General features: G+C 39.5%; 1 protein-coding gene across 4 annotated transcripts in view; it reads left to right on the top strand.

Moving 5' to 3' along the window:
• Nucleotides 1-23,306, top strand: part of MPPED2 (metallophosphoesterase domain containing 2) — a 181,530-nt gene that overhangs the window by 42,804 nt on the left and 115,420 nt on the right. For all 4 annotated transcript variants that reach the window (XM_036495754.2, XM_058663228.1, XM_004585435.3 and 1 more), the window contains exon 3: nt 8,657-8,838. In XM_036495754.2, the coding sequence (XP_036351647.1) occupies nt 8,657-8,838 (182 nt within the window). The remainder of the gene's footprint in view (nt 1-8,656; nt 8,839-23,306) is intronic.

Raw genomic sequence — 23,306 nt, forward strand, 5'->3', positions numbered from 1 at the left:
ACTCAGCTTTTGTATACCCTTTGTGTACATTTTCATTGTGTGAGTGGGTAGGGAACGTGTTCTGGGGTTTCCAGGTGTCTGACAGTCTGATGCTCACAGTGTGATCCTCTGACATTCAACTCCCCATCCTATCAGGCTTTTAGATATGATACTCAGTGTTACATAATTTCTGCTCTAGCCATCCCATACTATTGTTTTTTTATTCTCAAGACACCCCTTCATTTCTTCCTGATGTTCTACATTCTGTGATTATTTCAATCCCAACTCAAGTCTCAAGTCTCAGTTTCAGACTGATACTAGGCTGTGTGTGTGTGTGTGTGTGTGTGTGTGTGTGAGAGAGAGAGAGAGAGAGAGAGAGAGAGAGAGAGAGAGAATGAGAATCATTTATCAGTACTCATGCTTCTTCCCTGACTCTTAATGTTGATACGCTGTTCTGGGCCTACTAGAATTCCCCATCCTTCTGCCATATATATATATATGTTTTCTTTATAGCACAGCACCTCAGAACTCCCTGAGTATTAGACTTTTCATGTCGTGTCATTGTAGGACATGGGCCATCTTAGAATTTGTTAAGGCACATGGAAGATGCTTAATCCATACTAGGAACATAACTGACTGAGCAGTTGCCAGGCATGTTAGTAGGCGTTTGTTGAGTAGTGAACTGATAGATTAAGAGTATGGTCCTTGTGAGCCCTATCCCTATTGTTGCTTCATCTTCCTAGACTGACCAATGTACCTGGCATACAGGTGGGCACTTAATAAAACAGCATTGATTGCCCATTCAGTTGATAGTGTGGAATAATGTGCATTCAGTACAATGTCACATGCCTTCCTTTCTCAAATGCAATACCATATCCAGAATTTTAGGTCCAATTCATATGGTTCTAGCAATAGAAGATCAGGAAGCCTTTAACCCTGAACAGTACATCTCTAGTGGAATGTTTATGACCCCATGATATCCATCAAGAGAAGCTCCAGTGGCTGACAGAGTAGTTAGCTTGATGGGCATGAAAACACTTCAAATGGCAGCAGTCGAAGGACTGTGAATTCATAGTGCATGCAGTGTTCAAAGAATTAAATTGTCACCACTTAATATTCATTGAATGTCAGCACTGTACTTTCGTACTTGGAAAAATAGACGAGACTCAGTCTGTGCAGTGGGCTTTGTTAGCTATAATTGGTTGGTGATAGAACAGTGTTGATACAGCAGTTCAGCAGTTAAAGGAAAGCAGTGCCCTTGGTACAAATGTGAATATATTTATACATCTGGCTCTGTTCTGCTTCCTGTGTTTCAGCACCATTACTGTTCCAGGAACTGATGGTTAAACAGGCGGATTTCAGTGGCTTGTAGTTACAGGAGAATGATAACCCCATCTCTGAAGCACCTTTCTGGAAGCATACATCCTTTCACTCTTGTATATTTGTAACTTGATTTCTTGCATATTTGCTTTCCTAAACACTGGATATACCTGGAAACACCATAACTGTCCACAGTTCCAGATGGCAGTTTCACTTCCATTTATGTAAAGTCTCACTGAATCTGATTCCATGTAGATGGAAGTGAACTGCATTTATCATTGCATTGAATATTTCAGACTGAAATACAGTGTTTCAACTTACTTCTGAGATCAAGTTGTTTCTGAAGTCTTTCACCAGTACTAGCAGTGGATAAACAGGTTGGATACTCAGGGGACCTTGTGTCCTTTGGTCCTGCTCCTGTTTTAACACTGGAGAAACAGAAGTTAGAAGAGCGCAAGTGACTTGCTCCTGTTTGCAACACTGATCGGTGATAGTATTGAGAAGGCACACAAACCTCAGGAATACATACTAGAACTCTCTGTAATGAGGCTCAACTGGCAACTAAAGTAATCCCTCCAAGAGACATGTGTTTGGAAACTCAATCAGCTTGTCCATGTGACCTGATAGCTGTGAGATCAGCTTCTATCTTCATCAGGATTCCAAGAACCAAATTTTTATAATATTGACTTTGGCAACGAATTTGTGTCATGCATCTTTTCAAGTCTTTAGGAGACTCCCTTTAACTGGATAACATGTGAATTGAAGGAGTAGTATGAGGAGTGCTAAGCCTTGGATTGTTTTACAATTTCAATAATTTTGAGTAGTTTCTCTAGATAATAATTACTATTAGCACTTAAAGGTCTGATCTACTGGCACTTTGAAATTTTAAAAAATAATTTTTATTCTAAGTGAGAGCGTATTTCAACCTCCAAAATTAAGTGCATGGGAAGACAAATGAAATACAGATTAGGAAGCCTGGGTTCTGATACCTGTTCAGATTCTTCATAGTAAAACAAATCACTGTGAACTGGAAACAGACACCACTGGTGTTAGATGAAATGCACTATAATAGACAAACACACTTCAAATGATATTTTAATACATGTGTGCTATTTTCCATGTGTAGTTGGAAAATTAGACCACATAGCTGATTCTTGAGAGCAAAGCTGCAAAATGTGGAAGAGCAATAAGACATTTAAGCAGAATTAGTTAATAGTTCAGGTTAATAAGGCAAAGACCACATAGATGATACTTAGAAGAGTGAAACATCAGATTAGATCATCTCTAAAATCCAGTATGGAAATTCTGATCCCATTAATGTGTGCCTGCCATTCATTTATTCATTGTTGTCTTAGCACATTTTGCATACAAGTTCATCAAGCAGTGTACCCAGATTGGATGGCGCAATATAACAAGTATGGTTTAACTTTCATGCTACTTAAATTTTCTGAATAAAAAACTTTCAATATCACATTGGAAGGCTTTTAGAGATAAATTCAGTGAAATGTAAAAGCATAGCATCAGGATTTTGAAGTGGAATCGTGATGATGAAGTATATTAAATCCCATTAAAATATTTTATGAAGTTGATGTTTTATCCTCAAATTGTATTGTAGAATAATTGTGTACATAAGTATTTTAACACTCATAGTCTCCAGAAAATCAAGTCACAATAAATCACCAGATGCCAGCCTTTCTGAAGCTCAATATGGCTTTCAATGCCAGATGAATTTGTTATTGTAAAAAAAAAAAATAAAGGATATATTAAATAGAGAACTCCATAATGGAAGTAATAATGATACCATCATCTTAATTTGTCTGAACACATGTATGGGTTGTTAAGAAGACCTAATGTGTCAAGACTGAATAGGTAAGAATGGTTTATTTGTATGAATATCCAATGAAGAATACGAACATTTGATGGTCACGAGTTTGAAGATGTAAGATTTAAGTTTTGGCACAAAAATTGGGAAATTCATTAAACAACAGTTGAAGGTTAGAACTAAGGTCTTTAGGAAAATCCAGCAGTGTGCTCAGCATTGTCACCTCTCCATGGCCTGGACTAGTGTTGGTCTTTGATGAGTGGCTCATTGGTTCATGAGTTCACATAGATCATGAATTCCAACACTACACATGGAGAGGGGTCTGATGAGTGTAATGTTCATGGAGAAGTGGATCACCAGGGTTCTGAGAGCACCAGACATTGTATCACTCAAGGGGAAGCTGGAGAAGCTGAGGTTACAAAATTAGAGAAGATTTCAAAGGATTATATATAGACATTTTCAAATATCTGAGCTGTCAAATGGAAAAGGGACATCATTCTTATTCTCTTGTTATTTCAGAATGAAGAACTAGGATTAAGAAGGTATGACAGGAAGGAAACAAGTGTATTTAAGACTATAGAATTATTTGCCCAGTACTGTGCTTGGTGTTATGTTTGTGATTTCTTTTAATTCATACAAACTCCCCGAGTTGTAGCTATTATTATCTCTTCATAATACAAGCAGAAAATGAGATCATAGAAATTAAGCGATATGACTAATATAACAGAAAAAGACTGTCAACTGCTGATTAAATATTTACTAAATATTATACTGGGAACTATTTTAAAGGTGTTTCATACCTTTCTCATCTTGATAGCAATCTTAGGTTATTGGTACTATTGTTATATCTTTTATATCTTAAGGCACATGCAGTAACCTCACTTTGAATCATACTCTGAATAAATACAAAGTGGGATACAGAGCCTGTGAACAACATAGCAACTAGACAGTATTATTCCCATTTTATAGTAGCAAAAAAAAAAATGAAGCTCGAGTGATTTAAGGAACTTACACAAAATCAGTTAATGACTAACCAAAAATGTTACTTGGTCTTTAGGTCAAGTGTGTTAACAATGCTTAGCTTTCTTAGGGGCAGCAAATGTAGAACATAAACTTTCCAAGGAGTAGAATCGGTAAAATCCGTTATGGGCTGCACATGATGAGAAAAGTGAATTCACAGCTACCTTTCTCTGAAAACCTTAGAATTAAGATTGATGCTAAACAGGCAGGGAAGGTGTAGGTGGTATTCAGAGATTATATAAAGCTTCGGACCAGATGCCTCTTAAGGTTTTGTCCTGCTCTGGGATTTATAGTGCTATGTTTTCTTCTCATCTTCCCATGTCATCTTGTTTTCCTTCTGGTGTACTTGAATGTATGTGCAAATCTCACTCTGATATTTCATTCTGGCTCTGGGGTTTATACTGCTTTGGTAAGATGCTCACCAAGGATATTTGGCATATTGCCCTGTGGAATATGTCGGGTCATTTGAGAAGTCAGCAGCTTATAGAGTGAGTGGTGAAGTTCTTGACTAAAGGGAAAAATATGATGTGATGATCTTCACACGATGTGAACAGGTAGATCTCCCAACTGTAGTCAAAATCTCTCTCAGTTGTACATTTGCAATGAGAAGGTTGAGCTCTCCTGATTTTTGTCTTCAAGGTATTTATCAAACTCCAAGTTTGGGAATGATAGTTTTCCTAGGATTGTCTCAACTTTAATTATTTCTACTGTGACTTGCTTGCTTTACCAGACTCTTATTTTCAAATTTTCTTCCTCCCTGTGACACCTGGGTGATATTTGCTATTCCATCCTGCAGTGTGGCCCTGGGTTACTACATTGTCTTGGGTCAGAACCCATTTTTTGCTTTGCCATTAGTTCTGTGAGTAAAAAAGAACCTCAGTGCCAGCTTGGGTGATCTGTATAATTTCTTCTTTTGTGCCATGACATTTTATACTGTCCTTGTACACACGGATCAATCCTCCACACATTTCCCAAAAATCTACTAATAGGAAGCAGATCTCTGCTCAACTTGCTGTCTGCTTTGAATTCACTAGCTTCTCTCTGTTTTAAGATTTAATTTATTTATTTGAAAGAGCTAAAGAAAAAGAGGGAAACATGTACACACCACGTACACACCACACACACACACACACACACACACACACACACACACACACACACACACAGATCTTCCATCTACTAGTGTACTGCCCACAAGGTAGCAGCCACTAGGTCTGAATCAGACTGAGGCCAGGAATGAGAAGCCTCAACTTGGTCTCCCACTTGGGTGGCAGGAGCCCAAACACTTGAGCCATCTTGCATTGCTTTTCCCAGGCCATTAGCAGGGAGCTTGATTAGAGTGGAGCAGCCAGAGCATGATCCAGCGTTCGTGCGGGATGCCAATATCACAGGTGGAAAGCCTTATTCATTGCATGACAATATCAGTCTCTACTTATTCTATTTCAATTTGAAGTTGAGGGGGAAAAAAGTACTTTCTCCCATTTTCTTGTCCACATGCCTTTGTGTTCCTTGGGCTCCAGTGAATTTTTAAATTTAATTCTGCCAGATGTTTAAATATTTCCCTAGGAGGTGAGAAGCTGGGGAATGAGGTTAAAGCAACTCAGACATTGTAGATCTTCTCCATCTCAGAAAACCTGTTTCCCAGTATGAAATTAAAATGAGAAGCAAAGAATGTACAGTGTGATGATTGGTTGCTGCAGAGTGGGTATTTTGGTAAATAGAGGCTTACTCACAGTGAAAGATTAACACCTGTACTGCCTTCTCTCAAAGTGACTGTGCTGTCCCTCTGGTAAACTGGGAGGGACTCACAAAGAATTAAGATATACCAGCTCAGCCAACTTATGCAAAGGGGGAAGAGATTGTGTCTATCATTTTATTATTATTAGATTGATAACTGAAAAATAAATACATACATAGATGATTCTGAATGTATTAAAATATTGGCTTACTAAATTCTCATTTCAGTATTGAGTGCTGAAATATAAATACAGTTCATTCTACTCTAGTAAGTAACATAACTTCAAGTCAAAATATCACCTATGACTTTTAGAGGATGACAGCCATAGCAGGCAATAATCATTGATTCTCTGGGAAAACTTTTAGAAAGTAGATGTTTATAAGTTGAAGCCAATAAAAATCAGGACATACAACTCTGCACCGGGAAGGAAGAAAAGAACATTGGATGCAATCAGGAGCGTTTCCAGGCTACTACTGAGATCTCAATGGATTTGTCTTCATGGCAATAAATAACATTAGTTTTAAATATATGCATTTATTTTTTAAGTTTTTTTATTGGATAGGCAGATTTACAGAGAGAAGGACAGTCAAAGAGAAAGATCTCTCTGTTAGTTCACTCCCCAAGTGACTGTAATGGCCAGAACTGAGTTGATCCCAGGCCAGGAGCCAGGAGACTCCTCTGGGTCTCCCATGTGGGTGCAGGATCCCAAGGCTTTGTGCCTGCTCAACTACTTTCCCAGGCCAAAAGCAGGGAGCTGGAGGGGAGATGAAGTAGCCAGGACACGACCCAGTGACCATATGAAATCTCAACGCGTGCGAGGTGAGGATTTAGCCACTGAGTAATCATGCTGGGCCAAATATATGTATTTTATATATGTGAAAGGGAGAGAGAGAGAGAGAAATGATCTTTCATTTGCTGCTTTACTCCCCCAAATGGCCACAACAGCCAGGGATGGACCAGGCCCAAAGCAAGAGATGGAAACTACATCTGGGGTCTTCCATATGGGTGGCAGAGGACCAATTACTTTGCCCATTTTTCACTGCTTTCAAAGGCTCACAGGCAGCTGGATCAGAAGTAGTGCAGCTAGGACTCAGACCAGCGCTCTGACATGGGTGTCGCTGGCTTCACAAGCAGTGTAACTAGTTGCACCACAAAACCACCCCATCACATATATGTTTCTAATATGTACAAGAAAATTCTTTTTTTGCAGGAGATGAACTTTGTTTGAATGCCCTGTGTAATGAGCTCACACTTCTTCCTGCTTCCTTTTCCGTCTTCGTCTCCCCATTTCTCATTTCCCTCTCTGTGTGCGTGTCTTTCATTTCCCTCTTCCTCCTCCTCCTCTGTTCTAGTTTTCTCCTGACAAAAACAAAATAGATGAATCGTTGAGTAAATATGACACTACCCATGTTGCACAAGATGTCTTTATTTTTTCACTGAAATTGTCATTGTTAAGACAGATTGATATTTTAAAAAGGGAAAAATAAAAAGGGAATAAAACAAAGACTTTAGAGGTTACATGTACAGGCAGTATTTTTTTTTTTTCCGAGTGTTCTCTGCTGCATGTTAACTATCAGGAGTGGGACTGTGATATGAAATATTGTTCCTTATTTAATGCTTCACACTCTAATCTCTGCATTGCATATTTGCTTCTCTCATGACCTTCTCTTTGCATCTATAATGGCTTCTGTTCACCCGTAATCCAAAAATAAGCATATATTCCTACAAAGAAATTAAAGCAAGCTGTCAGGGTAGAGTTAATATAGTTAAAGCATCCTTAACTCTGCTACAAATCTTTTGAATAATTAAAACTGTATGCTTGAGGAGTCAGATTTGCATTTCTTTACCAAGTTTATTTAGTACACTTTGTTACACTCAATTAAATGAGAATGTTCTGTTTCATTTTCTTTGCTTTGGGTTGATCGTTTTGCCTTTTGATTCCTATGCCCTAGTGTAATTTCACAGTGTGTAGGTTTCTAAAACTATACACATATTAATGCATATGTAGATACTTATACACCCATTTAAAAGGCTTATATTTGTACTGAAGAGAATCCTGCCCAAGACATTAGGGCATTCTTCTAGCATAAGGTTTAACTGGGACTGCAGTTAATTCATCATGATAAAGAAAAGCTCTATAAAATTATTTTAATATCCTTCTACTTTTTTTAGAAAAGCAAAAGCCCTAGTAGTTTGACATTGCTTTCCCTCTACCAAATTTGACTTGAGACTGTCTTAGCAAAAACACCAAGGTACAGGTGTTGAATGTCTGTGGAAAGAAAATTAAATATAAGTTCTGTCTTTCTACATCTCAGTTGGCAGAGTGTGTGCAGTCTGCACTCTCTAAATTAGTTCACTGCTTAAGTTATGCATGCTTAAAATGGAATAAATTGGTTATCCATCTCCTAATGAGTAGTGGGATCAATTGAAGATGAGAGAAAAATAGTGTAATTTCACTTTCCCAGTTGGGGGTTCAATATTCCTAAACCTCACTATTAATCTCTCAGTTTCCTGAGTTTTTCCAACTCCATGTATAAAATGCTCTTTGCTTTTAGTTGTTTTCTACCAAGTAAGTAATAGTTTTGAGTTTTCCCAATTTTGTTGTAGATGAATGGTGCTGTACACCCCCAAAACATCCCTTGTTGTAATGGGTTTGTCTGGCTTTGCATTGGTTTGTCTGGGTGCATTGTGGGATAATAGTCATTATGTATGTGTGATGTCATTTGCAACGGTTCTTATGTGTTTAACTGTTATGGGATCTGTTATGTTTACTTTAGGGTCGACCCCATCCCATATGATACTCCAAAACCAGCGGGCCACACGCGATTTGTCTGCATCTCAGACACACACTCCAGAACAGATGGTATCCAGATGCCTTATGGGGACATCCTTCTCCACACAGGCGATTTCACCGAGCTGGGACTGCCCTCAGAGGTTAAGAAGTTTAATGACTGGTTAGGTAAGGAATGATTGCGTTCTGGCGGCCCCAATTAACCTTTCCCGTCCGAGTGTCACTCACTGTGTCCTAATTGAATTAGAGCACTTGGAAGCCAGCTCAGCCATTTCTTGTATGATATGCGGTGGTGTCTAGCTTTAATCCAATTCTGTTAATTAAAGATGAATTTTTAGATATTTAATTTTACTGTGCATCCTTTCAGTGCCTGGCCTTGGCGGCTCTGGGGCAAAGGGACGGAAAGCTTTGAAACCAATCTCTTCTCACTCATTCTGCTTTAATGAGGGCGTTCATTGGCACACATGAGACCAAGAATCATATTTTTAGTTCATTGGCTCTGCAATCTTTCCCAGATATTATGATCAAAGCTATACAAACGACCTAGTAGTCAGAGAACATTTATAAGAAGGAAAGGAGGCTATGTAAGCCTGATAAAAAGATCTTCCAGTAGAATGAATCTTGCAATAGCTTTTCTAAGGTGAATTGAAAAGTATCCTACAGACCCTCAAAACCTCAAGCGGGCACCTTGGTCCAAGTTCCAAAAACTTATGACTCTGAAACTACCCTGGTAATAGCAAGGAAGATGGTAGCAAACATTCGGTTGCTGTTGAGGCTACCATAAATGGATTTCTGCTAAGTACTGGGTCCTAAGTGTGACAGTTGCCAAATGTTAGTATTGCATGGCAACCATAGAGTTATTCTTACCTGAATTTAGAAGAAAGGTGTTTGTAAGGAAGGAAGTGCTGACATTGTAAGAGTCTCTCTAAGATAATCTCAAGACACTCTACTATTACCATAATAAAGAGCTGAAATTACTCTGGAAAACTAGTGTCATGAATAAGACTCAAGGGATTTAGGCATAAAATTTAAAATTCTGTTTCCCACCTACCCACAGCAGGATTGGAAAATTTTTTTAATTATTGATTAAGCCATTAAAATATGGATAATATGAAATAATAGTCATCAAAAATGTTTACAAAAAGCCTGGTGACTAACATACCTGGTTTAATTTTTTTTATGTTTCTTTGCATATGTATCACATGTTGTGTATAATTGATATCTGAGTTTGTATCTGCTGCTTTACTTTTGGTTTTTTTGTTTAATAGTTTCGGCAAGAATAATTGTTTTGCATAATTTCTGTGGTTATTCTTTTTAATTGCAAAGTGATACTCGCATTGAATTCTATTGCTCTATTTATAAGATACCTCTTTGAAAGCGAACATTTCAGTTGATATCAGTTTTCTCCCATGTAGCTTGTACTGAAATTATACCTTTTGTGCATTTTATTTTTTGCTTTTATTGTTTAATTTCTTATGGACAATACCATGCATGAGTTAAATCACTGAGTTAAAGAATGTGAAACCTTTTCTAATTCGTGTTTCATATTGGCCTCTTGCTTCCAGAGGACATTGTAGCTGTGTACTTCATGGGCTATAAATGAATATTAGCAGTCTTAACCATGATCTTGACATCATTGGATGTTGGTTTTTGTTTTTGTTTTTTCATTGTGGGGTGTTTGAGAGTAGGTAGTGTGTTTTATTTAAAACATCAAGATATTCTAAATATGTAGGATAACCTTTTTAAGTTTGCAAAAACCCGTCAGGGATTTAGTGAGGTCAGATGACACTTTTCAACTTCATTTTGGCAGATTTGGGTCTATAATTCAGATCTTTTTGCTTCTATTGTCCTTTTTTTTTTAATTCTAGAAGTTTTGCTTTCAAGTACCTCTATCATTTCATTCAGGCACTTTTATCTATGAATTATTAGCAGTTATAATTATTTTGGGGTGAATTTTGATACTTGTATGTGATTCTGTGACAACCAAATCTCAACATGGTAGTTACCGACCTGCACTGACAATGTGAAGTTTTACATAAGGGAGCAACACTGGGGAAAGTGTTTACAGAAATTCAAGACAAGTGAGATTCTGCTTATAATCTTGTTTGGCCACTGACCTTGGGCAACTGAGTTAACCTCGCTTTTCCTCTTGGTTTCCTTCTGCAGAACCAAGGATTAATATTACCTGTCTTTCTGCATTGTTGTGCAGATTAATCAGTAAATGATTGCTGCTAGTAAGTTTTTGTGGGCCATTAATAACTGAATGGGGAATGTGGTGAATGAACCATCCACAGATATTTAAAGGCTAAAAACAAGAAGAGGTCAGAGGAATTATTTAGTAGATTAGAAGCAACACTTGGAGATTTTATAAAGGAAAATACTATCTAAGTGGGAATGTGCCTTAGCTAAGGAACTGATAAAGAAATAAAATGTGAAGGCCCAACTGCAGGGTCAGTTGCTTCTCTTTTCATGTCCCCTCAGATCTTGTAAGGCAGGAGAGAGAGGTCTTAGCATGTGGTGCAGAAGACGAGACCAAAGAGAGCCCCTGGGATATGAGTAGAGCCGTAGGGATCCCGTGGAGATTGCCCAGAATAGCTCATTGTTACCCAGGCAACCTGTCAGTGCTCATGGGGTGGGAGATGGTGTGCGATTACACTCTGCCACTTGGCTCAGTCAGGAACCTCTCACCTGAAAACGGTGTTTCCAGCAACAGCTGCCAGGTATTCTGGCAAAGTAGAGTCAGGGGTCAGATAAGGTTAGAGTTTTTGCCATTCGAGAGCATTCAGCAGTCATCAGTATAGGTCTCATACACTGGCAGATATTTCAACAAGTCTAGTGAGTCTGTATTGAGATCTCCATCTTTAGACTTTCATCTAGACCTGTCTTATTATTGAAAACAACTCCACTGTCCCCCAAACCTTTTGACCATATTACTGGTTTCATGTGTTCCTGCTGCAAGTCATGCACTTCTATAGCCATAACATGCCTCTAAAGTTGTTATTGTTCCTCGTACTTTAGAGATGAGAAAACCTAAAAGCTCATCTAGGCTGATTTATCTAAGGTCTGTTAATGGATAAGGATCGCATAAACATGAAGCAATTCACCTTGGCTGGTAAACCTGGGGCTCTCTCTCTCCAAAGCATGAGCCCTTTTGCTTCAGTATAATGTGATGCTTTGAATGGACTTAGGACAGCTGGGAAGCTTGCAGCATTTTAGGCTTCAGCTAAAAGAAATGCTGTAACTTCAGGCAATCTGATGTGGAAGTTGAGAGTTGCTATTTATCCATGGTGGATGTGAAAGATCACTTAAGTCAAAGATGTATGAAAGCCATGACTGTCTTGAACCTCATCCTCATCTACCAGCTATAAGGCATAAGAATCGCATCACAAGTTTGCTGTTGATTCAGAGATGATAATCCCTGGTTAAAATGTATATGTGTCACATGACAGGTGCAAAATTCAAAGTTACTAATACAAAGTAATTTACGAGATAAGCTAGCACAGGTGCAAAGCATGAAAAGGCAGTGCGACTGGTAAAGAGTACAAGCATCCGGGAAGACCTGACTTGATTTGCTGCCTCTGATAGTTTTTGAACCTTGGTTTTCTCATTTGTAAAATGGATGTCATATAATGCCTAACCTTATGAACATTGTGAGACTGCTGTCTGTGATAAAGCTTGTACCATCTGTAACACATCCCCTGCCTGTATAGAACTTCAGCAAATAATGTACAGGAAGACAGCAAAACCAGCAGCTCAGACTCTAAAAGAAGCTGAAAGGGTCTGGCAATGGTTTTTTAAAAGAAACATAGGAGGTAGCAACAAAAATATGGGCACAAAGGCTGAATCTTTGCAGTTACACCAACTATGTAGAATATGAGGCCTGGAAGAGGCCTGGTAAACGAGCCCATCTCCTAATTTGATAGAACTGGATTCTAATTGAATATTAATTTCAATGAATTGTCTTGGATCACTGAGATAATGAGTGGCCAAGGTGGAACTGAAACTTGAATGGGACCAGTGAAGTGGTTTGGGTATAGGAGGAGTTTATGTACAAAAGCTGTTCAGTGTAACAGCCTCTTCCTGTGCGTTTGCTATAAGAGGCCATTGTGGTTTTTTCCATTCTGTTTTATTTTAAATTTTATGGTACAATTCCATAGGTGCTTGTTTTTCCCCTATCCCTTTATCTGCCACCCTGAAGGAGGGCACCAGCATCCTTGTTTCCCCCGCCTGGCTGATCAGGATCCCAGTCTTCCATCCTCACCAAAAAACTGCCCATCCCTCACCTAGACATGGTTCTTGGGGTTGTCTAAAACCAATTCAGGATCAAAGACACAGGGGACTTCTTATTTCCAGAGACTACAGAGTTGAGGGAAACACACATGGAAATGTTTCCCAAAGAGATACTCTTAAAGTGATAGTCATATCCTGTAGTCCTATTCAAATTTCAACTTTGTTATATGAGTTGATGTCTCCGGCCTGCAGCGACACTAACGACGAGGCACACTCTTGAGGGTCTGGGAAAAGCTGGAACTGCAACCGGACCCCTTATTGCCAAAAGTGGCTGTGTTTATACCCTTCTCTCAGCTGCCTTTATCCCCGCTGGTCTTAACTTTTCTCCCTGCTTCTCTATCCCTCTCTCCACTACTTTTCTTCCTGTTCCTCTCCTCGTAGGTCTATATTGCTTTTGTACCCCTCTCTGCTTTTTCTCCCCATACGCCTTAGCTTTTCTACCTCTCTCTGCTGCTTTTCCCCATTCTTGTCCCTGTACTTTTCTCTCTGTCCGTCTTACTGCTTCTGTGCCGCTTTTGTATCCCTCTCTGCTGCTTTTCCTCCCTGTACGCCTTAACTTTTCCTCCCGAAGATCTTAGCTTTTCTACTCCTCTCTGCTGCCCCGTTCTTCCCGTTCAATCCGTCATTCTTCTCCCCATCTTTCTCCTCGCCGTCCCCCTCCTTAGCTTTTACCGGCTGCTTTTATACTGTTCCCCACCAATCACTTCTCCCCGTGGGTCCACTTGGCACTACCTGATAGGCCAGTAGCAATGACATAATCGCAGCGAGGGCATCAGCCTATCCCTGTGACTTCCTGTTTACTTGCTGGCGAGACCAACCCCACCTCCTGGCCCTGGGCCAGCAGCCCTCCTGCAATGGCCTTTCTTATTCCAAGGAGTGGCTTCAGCACCCTGCTCCCCACATCTTCTCCCCTTTTTATTTTTTGCTGGGAATGATGAATTCACGGGTTGATTTCAGCCACCTTCATGGCCACAGAGTGTTCAGGATCACTGGGTAAGGTCCTTTCCAGCAAGGTTCCAGGGTTTGTGGGTGACTTCCGAGCTCATGACCCTGAACTAGCTGCCTAATTCCCTTAGAGACTTCCCAACCCCAATTCTAAGGGTTGCTCAGGGGCACAGAACCGTATCTTCTGTAACTAATTCCTGCTGATTAGGGGCGTCGTAGGTCCTGCCTTTTTGGGGTTCGGGAGTCTCTTCCTATCCCATCTAGTTCACGGGTCCATCTTATGAGCAGTCACTGCCAATGGCTATGCCGTCTCTCAGAAACAGGAAACCACCGCCTCTTAGGTCTAAAATCCGCCTCTTAGGGCTGACCCACCTCTTAGGGCTAAAACCTGCCTCTTAGGGTAAACCCGCCACTTAGAGCATATCACTGCCTGTTAGGGCTGAGCCGCCTCTTAGGGCTATATCACTGCCTCTTAGGGCTGACCCACCTCTTAGGGCTGAACCCACCTCTTAGGGCTATATCACTGCCTTTTAGGGCTGACCTGCCTCTTTGCCCTGGGCCAACCGCCATCCTGCGATGACCTTTCCTATTCTGGGGAGTGGCTTCAGCACCCCGCTCCCCACAAGTTGAACTGAGGCCCTGCCACTCAACCATTGTAGCATTTTCCTTTTCACTGTGGTAAAAGTGTATCTCAATTACAGGCTTGTTTTAAAACTTTGTTTGTTTGGGCCAGGTGTGATAGTCTAGCGGTTAAGGTCCTCACCTTGCATGGACCAGGACCCCATATGGGTGCCAGATCTAATCCTGGCAACTCTGATTCCCATCCAGCTCCTTGTTTGTGGCCTGGAAAAGCAGTCGAGGATAACGCAAAGCTTTGGGACCCTGCACCCATGTGGGAGATCTGGAAGAGGCTCTGGGTTCCTGACTTCAGATTGCTCCAGCCATTGCTGCTGCTTGGGGAGTGAATCATCAGATGGAAGATCTTCCTCTCTGTCTCTCCTCTCTGTATATCTGACTGTCCAATAAAATAAATCTTTAAAAAACTAGTTTATTAACTCTGAAACACTTGTCTGTTAAAATGTGATTTTTTACTGCTTTTTAATAAATTCTAAACTTCAGTAGCTTCTAATACACTTTTGCAAAAGTTAATTTTGCAAGGCATTTCACCCCTGTGTTATTTTCCTTCACCCTACTCCTGTGTTCTTTCCACCTGTGCCTCTGTGATATTAATCCTATTCACTCAATTATTGTGCTTTTATCTTTGGAATATTCCTGTTAGCCTTCTTCTTGATTATTGCATTGCCAGTGTATCTTCATGAGTGAATAGTAAAGGTCTTGTCCTTTGGTTGCATGTGAATCTAACTTTCAACTTTCAGTTATACCTACATTCAGTTTCTTCCAAGTTCCCAAATGCAGTGGCCAACTTCATATGCTTTTTTTTTTTTTTCAAAACCTGTTTTGGCTTCCTGGAATGACCTTCTCCTAGCATTTCCCCATTATGACATCCTCTTTCTGGGTTAGTTGCTTCCCTTAACAGGTTGGTCAGATATCTGTGTAGGCCTTAGCATGTTTGTTACGTAGTCTGTCCATTCTAGATAGCAATTAGGTATGTGACTAATGAATATTCTTCACATACCTGGTTCTGAGTGCGCAACATGGAACACAATTAGTGTTCACAATATTTATTGACCCAGTTAGTGAGCAAGTGAACATGAAGGTGCAGAAAATTTTTTCCAACCACATTTTTTAAAAAATTTATTTATTTTTATTGGGAAATCCAAAATACAGATAGGAGGAGAGAGAGGAGGAGACAGAGAAGAATATCTGTCTGCTGGTTCACTCCTCAAGTAGCCACAACAGCCAGAGCTGAGCCAAGCGAAAGCCAGGAGCCAGGAGCTTCTTCCAGATCTCCAACACAGGTGCAGGGTCCCAAGGCTTTGGGCCGTCCTATACTGCTTTGCCAGGCCACAAGCAGGGAGTAGGATGGGAAGTGGAGCTGCTGGGATTAGAACTGGTGCTCAATGGGATCTTGGCGTGTGCAAGGTGAGGACTTTAGCCACCAGGCTACTGCTCTGGGGCCCCCATTTCTCTAACATAAATTTTGAAATAAAGTGGTATTATACGTGCAGTGTCTAATCCTCCCCTCTCCTTCCCATTCCTCCCTTTTATCCTCAGATCTAGTTGGCTATTGTTAGTGATTCCTACATACTGCACAGAATTATTTGAGAAAGTTTTGCTGTTGCTCTTTATTTTCCTATATTTTAATTAGAAAGACAAGGTTTTTGGGTGGTCTGTTATTTCAGCCAAAAGTTTATATATAATGATCTCGTTGGGCAAAAATTCTTTTTAAGTGTCAGTGCCATGAACCTTGCATTATGGTGTTTACTAGGGCTGGACTGTCAGATAGCAGCACAGCATTTCAGTTTCTCCGGGCTTAAGAGGAATAACGAACATGCTCCTAAGGACAGTCTGAAAGAAGGTTATTCATATTTGTGCAGGAATGTCACATTACACACAGCTGTAGTTGAGTATGACTATAACAGATATCCCAGATGTCCTGTCATCAGCTTAACATTTTACCTTCATAGCCTGAGCTGTGTACTGTGTTCTGATGCTGCGAACTATCTGCGTTCATGCCTGATAACTTAGAAGATACAAGGATGTGGAAAATAAACAGAATTACCTCTTAAAAGAGATAATGACTGTAAATGTGTTTGCGTGAATTCTTACAGAAGGCTTTCTGTTCACTCCCCTACACAAATACACATCCCGCATGTCAGTACCAAAATGAGCATAATTATAGTAGTAATGTTTTGCGTTTTTCCTCTTTACATACTAAACTAAACAATTTTGCACATCAGTAATATGGCAAAACACTTTTTAAAAAAAAGATGTAATATTGTAAGATACCCATATTATAAACAGTCAAATATCTGACATATATAAAGTAGAAAACATGCATGCCTCTGTAATCCTGTCTCCAGGGTAATTACTATTTGGTGTGCATGCGGCATTTCAGAATATTTCTGCCTTCATCTTTATTTTGAGTATCCTCAGTACTAAAAAAAAAAAAAACCTTCACGCTTTAAGGGCTTTTCGTATAATTGTATTTTAAAAATTAATAGGTTATGCATATTCTCTTGTAACCTAAAAAAACTAATGCAGTGTGCTCTGTGTCAGTGCAGAGTTTTTGGAAAAGGGTTTATTTTAATTTATTTATTCTGATTTTTATTACTTTACAACTAAGATGGTTCCATTCTTTCATTGTTATAGACTGGTGTGATGAACATCTTTCTGGCTTTAGTTTGCAATGCCCTTAAATATAGTTGTAGGATATATTCTTAGAATTTGAATTGTACCTTCATACAATATGTGTTTTCTAGAAAAATGTTTTTGCTACATATTGAGAAATTTAAATTTGTAATTTCTCTTTCATATTCTCAGTGATATTTAAGAATTTTGTCATATTATTTAATATTCTTATTAGCAGTGAAAACCTTCACTCTGAATTTTTTTAATGACTACAAACCTTTCTAATTGTTGAACTTAAACTTTAAGTAAAATGTTCATTGGAAAAAAAATGTAGCTGTTGTTAGAGGTAAAACAAAATAGCTACATATGTTACATTCACATTTAATCACTGCTAATAGCTGCTCTGTATGCTCTGACATGTGCGTCTGTGTGTACTGATGTATGAAAGGTATTATGGTGTCAGATTAAGAGCCTGAATACTTGATTTAGTCTACCTACATTTAAGTTGTATTTCAATGTTGCTAATTCTGTGAACTCCAATTTATTCATGTGTAAAAGAAAATTATGAAATCTTAGCGTGTCCAACCTTTAACGGGGCTATGAGGTTAAGATAAAGGCTGAGAGAAACGCCCAAGTCTGTGACATTGCTTGGCCACCAAAACCCTGATGCTGTCCCCTTCCCAAGCACCCCAGACTGAAAAGAGAGCCCTCCCTTAGATTGCAGTGAGTGTCTGAGCCACATACAAGAAGTCTAGCCCTCCCATTTCCCTGCCCCTCTCTTGAAATTCCTGTCATCACCCTGGGTACTTTTTTTTTCTTGTCCCTGCCACTTCAGTATCACCACCGCTTCTAGAAGCTATCCAACCACGAGCTCTTTTAAAAAAAAAAAAAATATATATATATATATATATATATGTATATATATATATATATATATATATATATATATATATATATAACATATCATGCGTTAGCTGGCCTGTCAAGGGTAATTTTCACTTACTTTTTATAAAAGATTTATTTGTTTTTATTGGTAAAGCAGATTTACAGACAGAAGGACAGACAGAAGTAAAGATTTTCTGTTCTCTGGTTCACTCCCAAGTGGCTACAATGGCCAAAGCTGAGCTGATCTGAAGCCAGGAGTCAGGAGCTTCTTCTGGGTCTCCCACATGGGTGCAGTGTTCCAAGGCTTTGGGCCGTCCTCAACTGCTTTTCCAAGTCACAAGCAGGGAGCAGCTGGGAAGCAGAGCAGCCAAGACACAAACTGGTGTCTGTATTGGATCCTGATGGTTAAAGGGGGAGAATTAGCCAATGAAGCCATTGTACCAGGCCCAATTATCACTTGCTTTCTAAAACTTCTTTTATACACAGTATTTTCCTGGTGTGGTTTGTACATTGAAGGCTTTTAGTTTGGGAACAATTGTAGATTATTAAGAATTGGAGGGCCCGGCGGCGTGGCCTAGCAGCTAAAGTCCTCGCCTTCAACGCCCCGGGATCCCATATGGGCGCCAGTTCTAATCCCGGCAGCTCCACTTCCCATCCAACTCCCTGCTTGTGGCCTGGGAAAGCAGTGGAGGACGGCCCAATGCATTGGGACCCTGCACCCGCGTGGGAGACCCAGAAGAGGTTCCAGGTTCCTGGCTTTGGATCGGCGTGCATCAGCCCGTTGCGGCTCACTTGGGGAGTGAATCATCGGATGGAAGATCTTCCTCTCTGTCTCTCCTTCTCTCTGTATATCTGACTTTGTAATAAAATAAATAAATCTTTAAAAAAAAAAATTGGAGATCATCCGCTGGGCATATGTTATTTTTGAGTTGAAAAGCTTTGTTACAATAACAACTTTTATCTAGTAAAGTGCCTAGAATTTCTCAAAGAATAGATCGGAAGTGATTGAGCAGAAACAACCACACTAAAATGTTTGTTGTGTAACTGTATGATCACTAAGTAGTCATATGTAGTAAAAAGGCCAACGTAGGGGGCTCTATGGGTGACGAAATAAGATGCCATTTCCGACTCTTCACCAAGTACACTGTGTCACGGAGTTACCTAGAACACAGATGCTTGATGCTCTATGGAGAGTTCAATACCCCTATAGCTTCTTACTTAGTCTTTAGCTTGCCTACAAAGCAAGTATCTGACCTTCTGTGCTTTTCAGTTTGATTCTCAATTTGGTTTCTGCAAGTATCACATTGTAATTTATTAAATATATTCATTTTCTATTTCAAACAATTTATGTAGATTTTCTGTTTCTGAGTGTGTCATTCTGGAATTTTACGGTTCATCCTTGAGTTACCTATATATTCTATTACAGCAATCCAGTTGTGTAAGACAAAAGCGTTTACTTATGGAATGTACATTTGGCCTTTTTGTAAGACATCACTTAAGATACCTGCAGCTAGAATCAGAGTATCTGGGGTTCCATACCTTGCGCTGAGTCCTGACTCCCACTTCCTGGGAAATTAGGTGCTGGGAGGCAGCAGCGATTTCCTGTTCTCAGCTTCAGAGGATTAGGGGACTGAACCCGCTGATGGGAGCTCTTTCTACCTTAAATAAATGATGAAAACATTTTTAAAATGTGTAATTGCTTAATCTAAATGACAGTGCACCATTTGTATTATCTGCTTGTCTTTCTTCACATCAAGGAGTCTTTTTTCCCTTTAAGTAAATTACTTCTTGGTGTAATGCATTTGTAAGTACTTTTTTCCCAAAAGGAAAAGAAATAAGTTTAAAGTGTTGTTAATCTTGGTATAGAGTTAAGTAAACTACTTGGGAAAATGCACTCAAACATGAAATTATTGAATATGCTCAGATAAGTAAGATTGGATTTTGTTCCATTAAAATGATCATTCATGACCTGAGGACATGATGACTGGGTCTATGTGATCCATATGAACCTAATACTCTTGAGTTATGGGCAGCTATTTTCCTAAATTACATTAATTATTATGCCTCTAATTTATATGACATCTCTCTTCCAAAGGACTCATAATAACTTTGAGTGAATTAAATCATTAACGCTTATAACGTTCTGGGGAAGCTGATATGGGCAGACAGTATTATCCCTGCCGCACTGATGAATGAATAGATAGAGATCTAGAGAGGTAGGATAGACTGGGGTCACATTGGAGCCAACACAATAGTTGGGCAAGAGCTGAACTCACTAGTCCTTTACTCCATTTTTCCAGACTGAGAAATAGACATGGGCAAAATACAAATAATCATTGATTCAGCGCTCAGTAGAAAAAGCCAACTGAACAATTTGCTTAAAAGAATGAATGAAAATTTTTGTACTGCATTGAGATTGTATTGCTATTAAAATCAAAAAGGACCTCTAGGAAGATAAACATAAATGTTCCTAGCTTTTCCAGACCATCTTATCTTCTGTGAGGGAGAAAGCAGAGGCCTCCAACTGATGTCATCATGAATCTTAAGATCGTTACATCCCAGCATGTTAGGGGACATCATCCTCAGATGGTTATTTGTATACACTTTAACTGTCCTTAGGGCCACGTCCTGCATTATAGTAGGCTCTGAGACTGCAGAAATAGCAAGAGACTGAAATCATAGCACTCAGCATTTGGGCATGATTGTCCGTGTTATTTCACTATTTTATAAATGAAGCAGGGAGACCTCATGGAGTTTAGATGTCACGATGACTAAAGAGACAACCAAGGCTCACTTTCCAATTGTCTTTTCTGGAATTGTCTAATAATGATAACTAATTTTTTAGAGCACTGACTATTGCCTTTCCATTAACTGGCACTAACTCATTTAACCCTTCCAACACTCTGAAGTTGGTTGATATTTTTATCACTGTTTTTACTTATAAAGGATTGCAGGAATAAGACATTTTGACCATGGAATTTTCCTCATATTGATATTTTGTGAAATAAATTTTAGAAATGGTTAATCCATGAATTTATTTTTTATTTTTTATACTTTTTTTAATTTCATTATATAGTTCCATGGCCCCTGGGATTTCCCCTACCCACTCAGGGTTAATATGAATAGCTGTTAATTTAATCCTGTCATTTAGAAATGGGTTGTTCATTGATTTACTCTTCTATTGCCATTTTACTGGGACATTCTTCACATTTGCCTTGGTTTTTGTGTGTACTATTCCTTTTCTCTGTCAAGAGAACATCGTTAAGTATCATTTGTAGGGCAGGTTAAGAAGTGTATTCTAACTTTTGCTTACTGTGGAAGAATTTTATTTCATTTTCAAAGCCAAAGGAAAGCTTTGCTGGGTAAGTTATTCTGGGCCAACATTTTTTTTCCTTTTTGAATATGGAATATGTTGCTATATTCTCTTCTGACCTGTAGAATTTCCTGTGAGAGATCAGCTGTGAATTTAATTGCCATTCCTGTGTATTTCAATAGATTTTTTTCACGTGCACATTAAAAATCTTTTCCTTATGCTCAACTGAAGAAATGTTGATTGTCATGTGTTGTGGTGAAGATTGATTTTGGTCAAACCTGTTGTAAGTTCTTTGCTTCTCCTGGATGTTGTTTCCCAATTCTTTCTCAAGATTAGGAAAATTTTCTTTTATTATTTTGTTAAATACATTTTTAAACCCAGCTTCTCTTTCTGTAGCTTCTAGAACTCCCATAACTCTTATATTTGATTTTTTGATAATATCACATAATGTGTGAATACTTTTGTTAGCTTGACCCAACTGTGTGTCCAGCTTTTTGATTGTTTCACAATTGTGAAAAGAAATATCTTCCAATTCTGAGATTCTTTCTTCTGCCTCCTTCATTCCATTATTGAGACTTTCCACAGAATTTTTAATTTGCTCTATTGTGTTTTCATTTCCAATAGTTTGGCTTGATTTTGCTTCAGTGTTGCTATTTCCTGTGTAACATAGTCCTTAAATTATTGCATGTGCTTCTCATTGTTGATACGAAGCTTTATAACAAATATTTTGAATTCTGTAGCCCCCAATTTCTCAATTTATTCTTCAGTTAACTCTGAGGCTGGCAAAGGCTTTTGCTCTTTCGCAGGGAAATCTTCACCAATATTCATTGTGCATCTGTCTTTTCTTCTGCTCTTGGCCATTATATTTCTGGTTAGCAGATTCTTCTCTTTAGAGCAGGTTTCTAAGCTGTGTCACCCACAGGTCTGCAATTCAGTTTTGCTTATTGTGGTTGGTACACAGCTCTTTGTTTGCAGTCACTTGTGCCACAGCCTCCAATGAGTCAGATCTGGGCTCTTATGTTAGACTTTCAGCATGGTCTCCATAGCTCCAGCTCCTGGCTCAGCACTTTATCTCCTGTGATCCCGAGCTGTTGTTTCATCATTGTCTGTACGTTTCTCTCACTTTGGTTCATGCAGATGCCAGAATTAGGGAGATACCAGGTGTCCTAAATAACTATGGTGTTGGCGGTGCTGACCTTGCAGGAACCTGCTGGCCATTAGGTTGAGGGCTACATGGACCTATTTTGAGTCGTAAGATGCCAAAGTCGGTATTATTTTTGAAATGGGACCAGTGCAATGCACTTGAACTCAGTGAGTTCACTCCCAAATCAGTGCATGTGCCAGCTCACTGTTGTTCCTGCAGTCTCAAAGCCTTTGCCACACTATACAAAATGGCTCTTGATGTGCCACTGCTGGAGTTCTTGATCTGCTGGCTGTTAGGCTGGGGGCTACCTGGACCTATTTTTGGTGGAATTTGTAGGATGTCATGTCATTGCAATTCACTGAGCCAGAAATGAGTTCACTCCTAGCTCAGTGCATGCACAGTCCTATCCCATAGCCCTGACCTTCCTACAAAAGATGGCACCCAATCCGTCTCTACTGGGGATTTGGGCTGTGAAATCCACTCTGTTTCTGCACCGCCTGTTTGGAATCTGCTGCTCTGTCTCTGTTCCTGGTGAAATCAAACAACCTGAAGGACAGGCAGTTCGTCTGGCTTCACCTGAGATCCTGGTGAACTCCTCTTCCCACCCAGCTGCTAGTGTAGTTCGTATTGCCACTGGCTGAATGCTGTTGAGATGTCTGTTCATTGTAACACCACCCCAGTTTTTCAACTGCTTTCCTGTGTCTGTCAGTCTCCAGGTGCCCCTCTGCCGTTGTTCTGTCCTCTCCTATTTCCTGGAATGTGCCCTCTCTGCTTCATACTGGCTAATGTTTCTCTGTCTGTTTAAAC

The sequence above is a fragment of the Ochotona princeps genome, chromosome 4 (genome assembly GCF_030435755.1).
Source record: "Ochotona princeps isolate mOchPri1 chromosome 4, mOchPri1.hap1, whole genome shotgun sequence".
NCBI classification, from domain to species: domain Eukaryota; kingdom Metazoa; phylum Chordata; class Mammalia; order Lagomorpha; family Ochotonidae; genus Ochotona; species Ochotona princeps.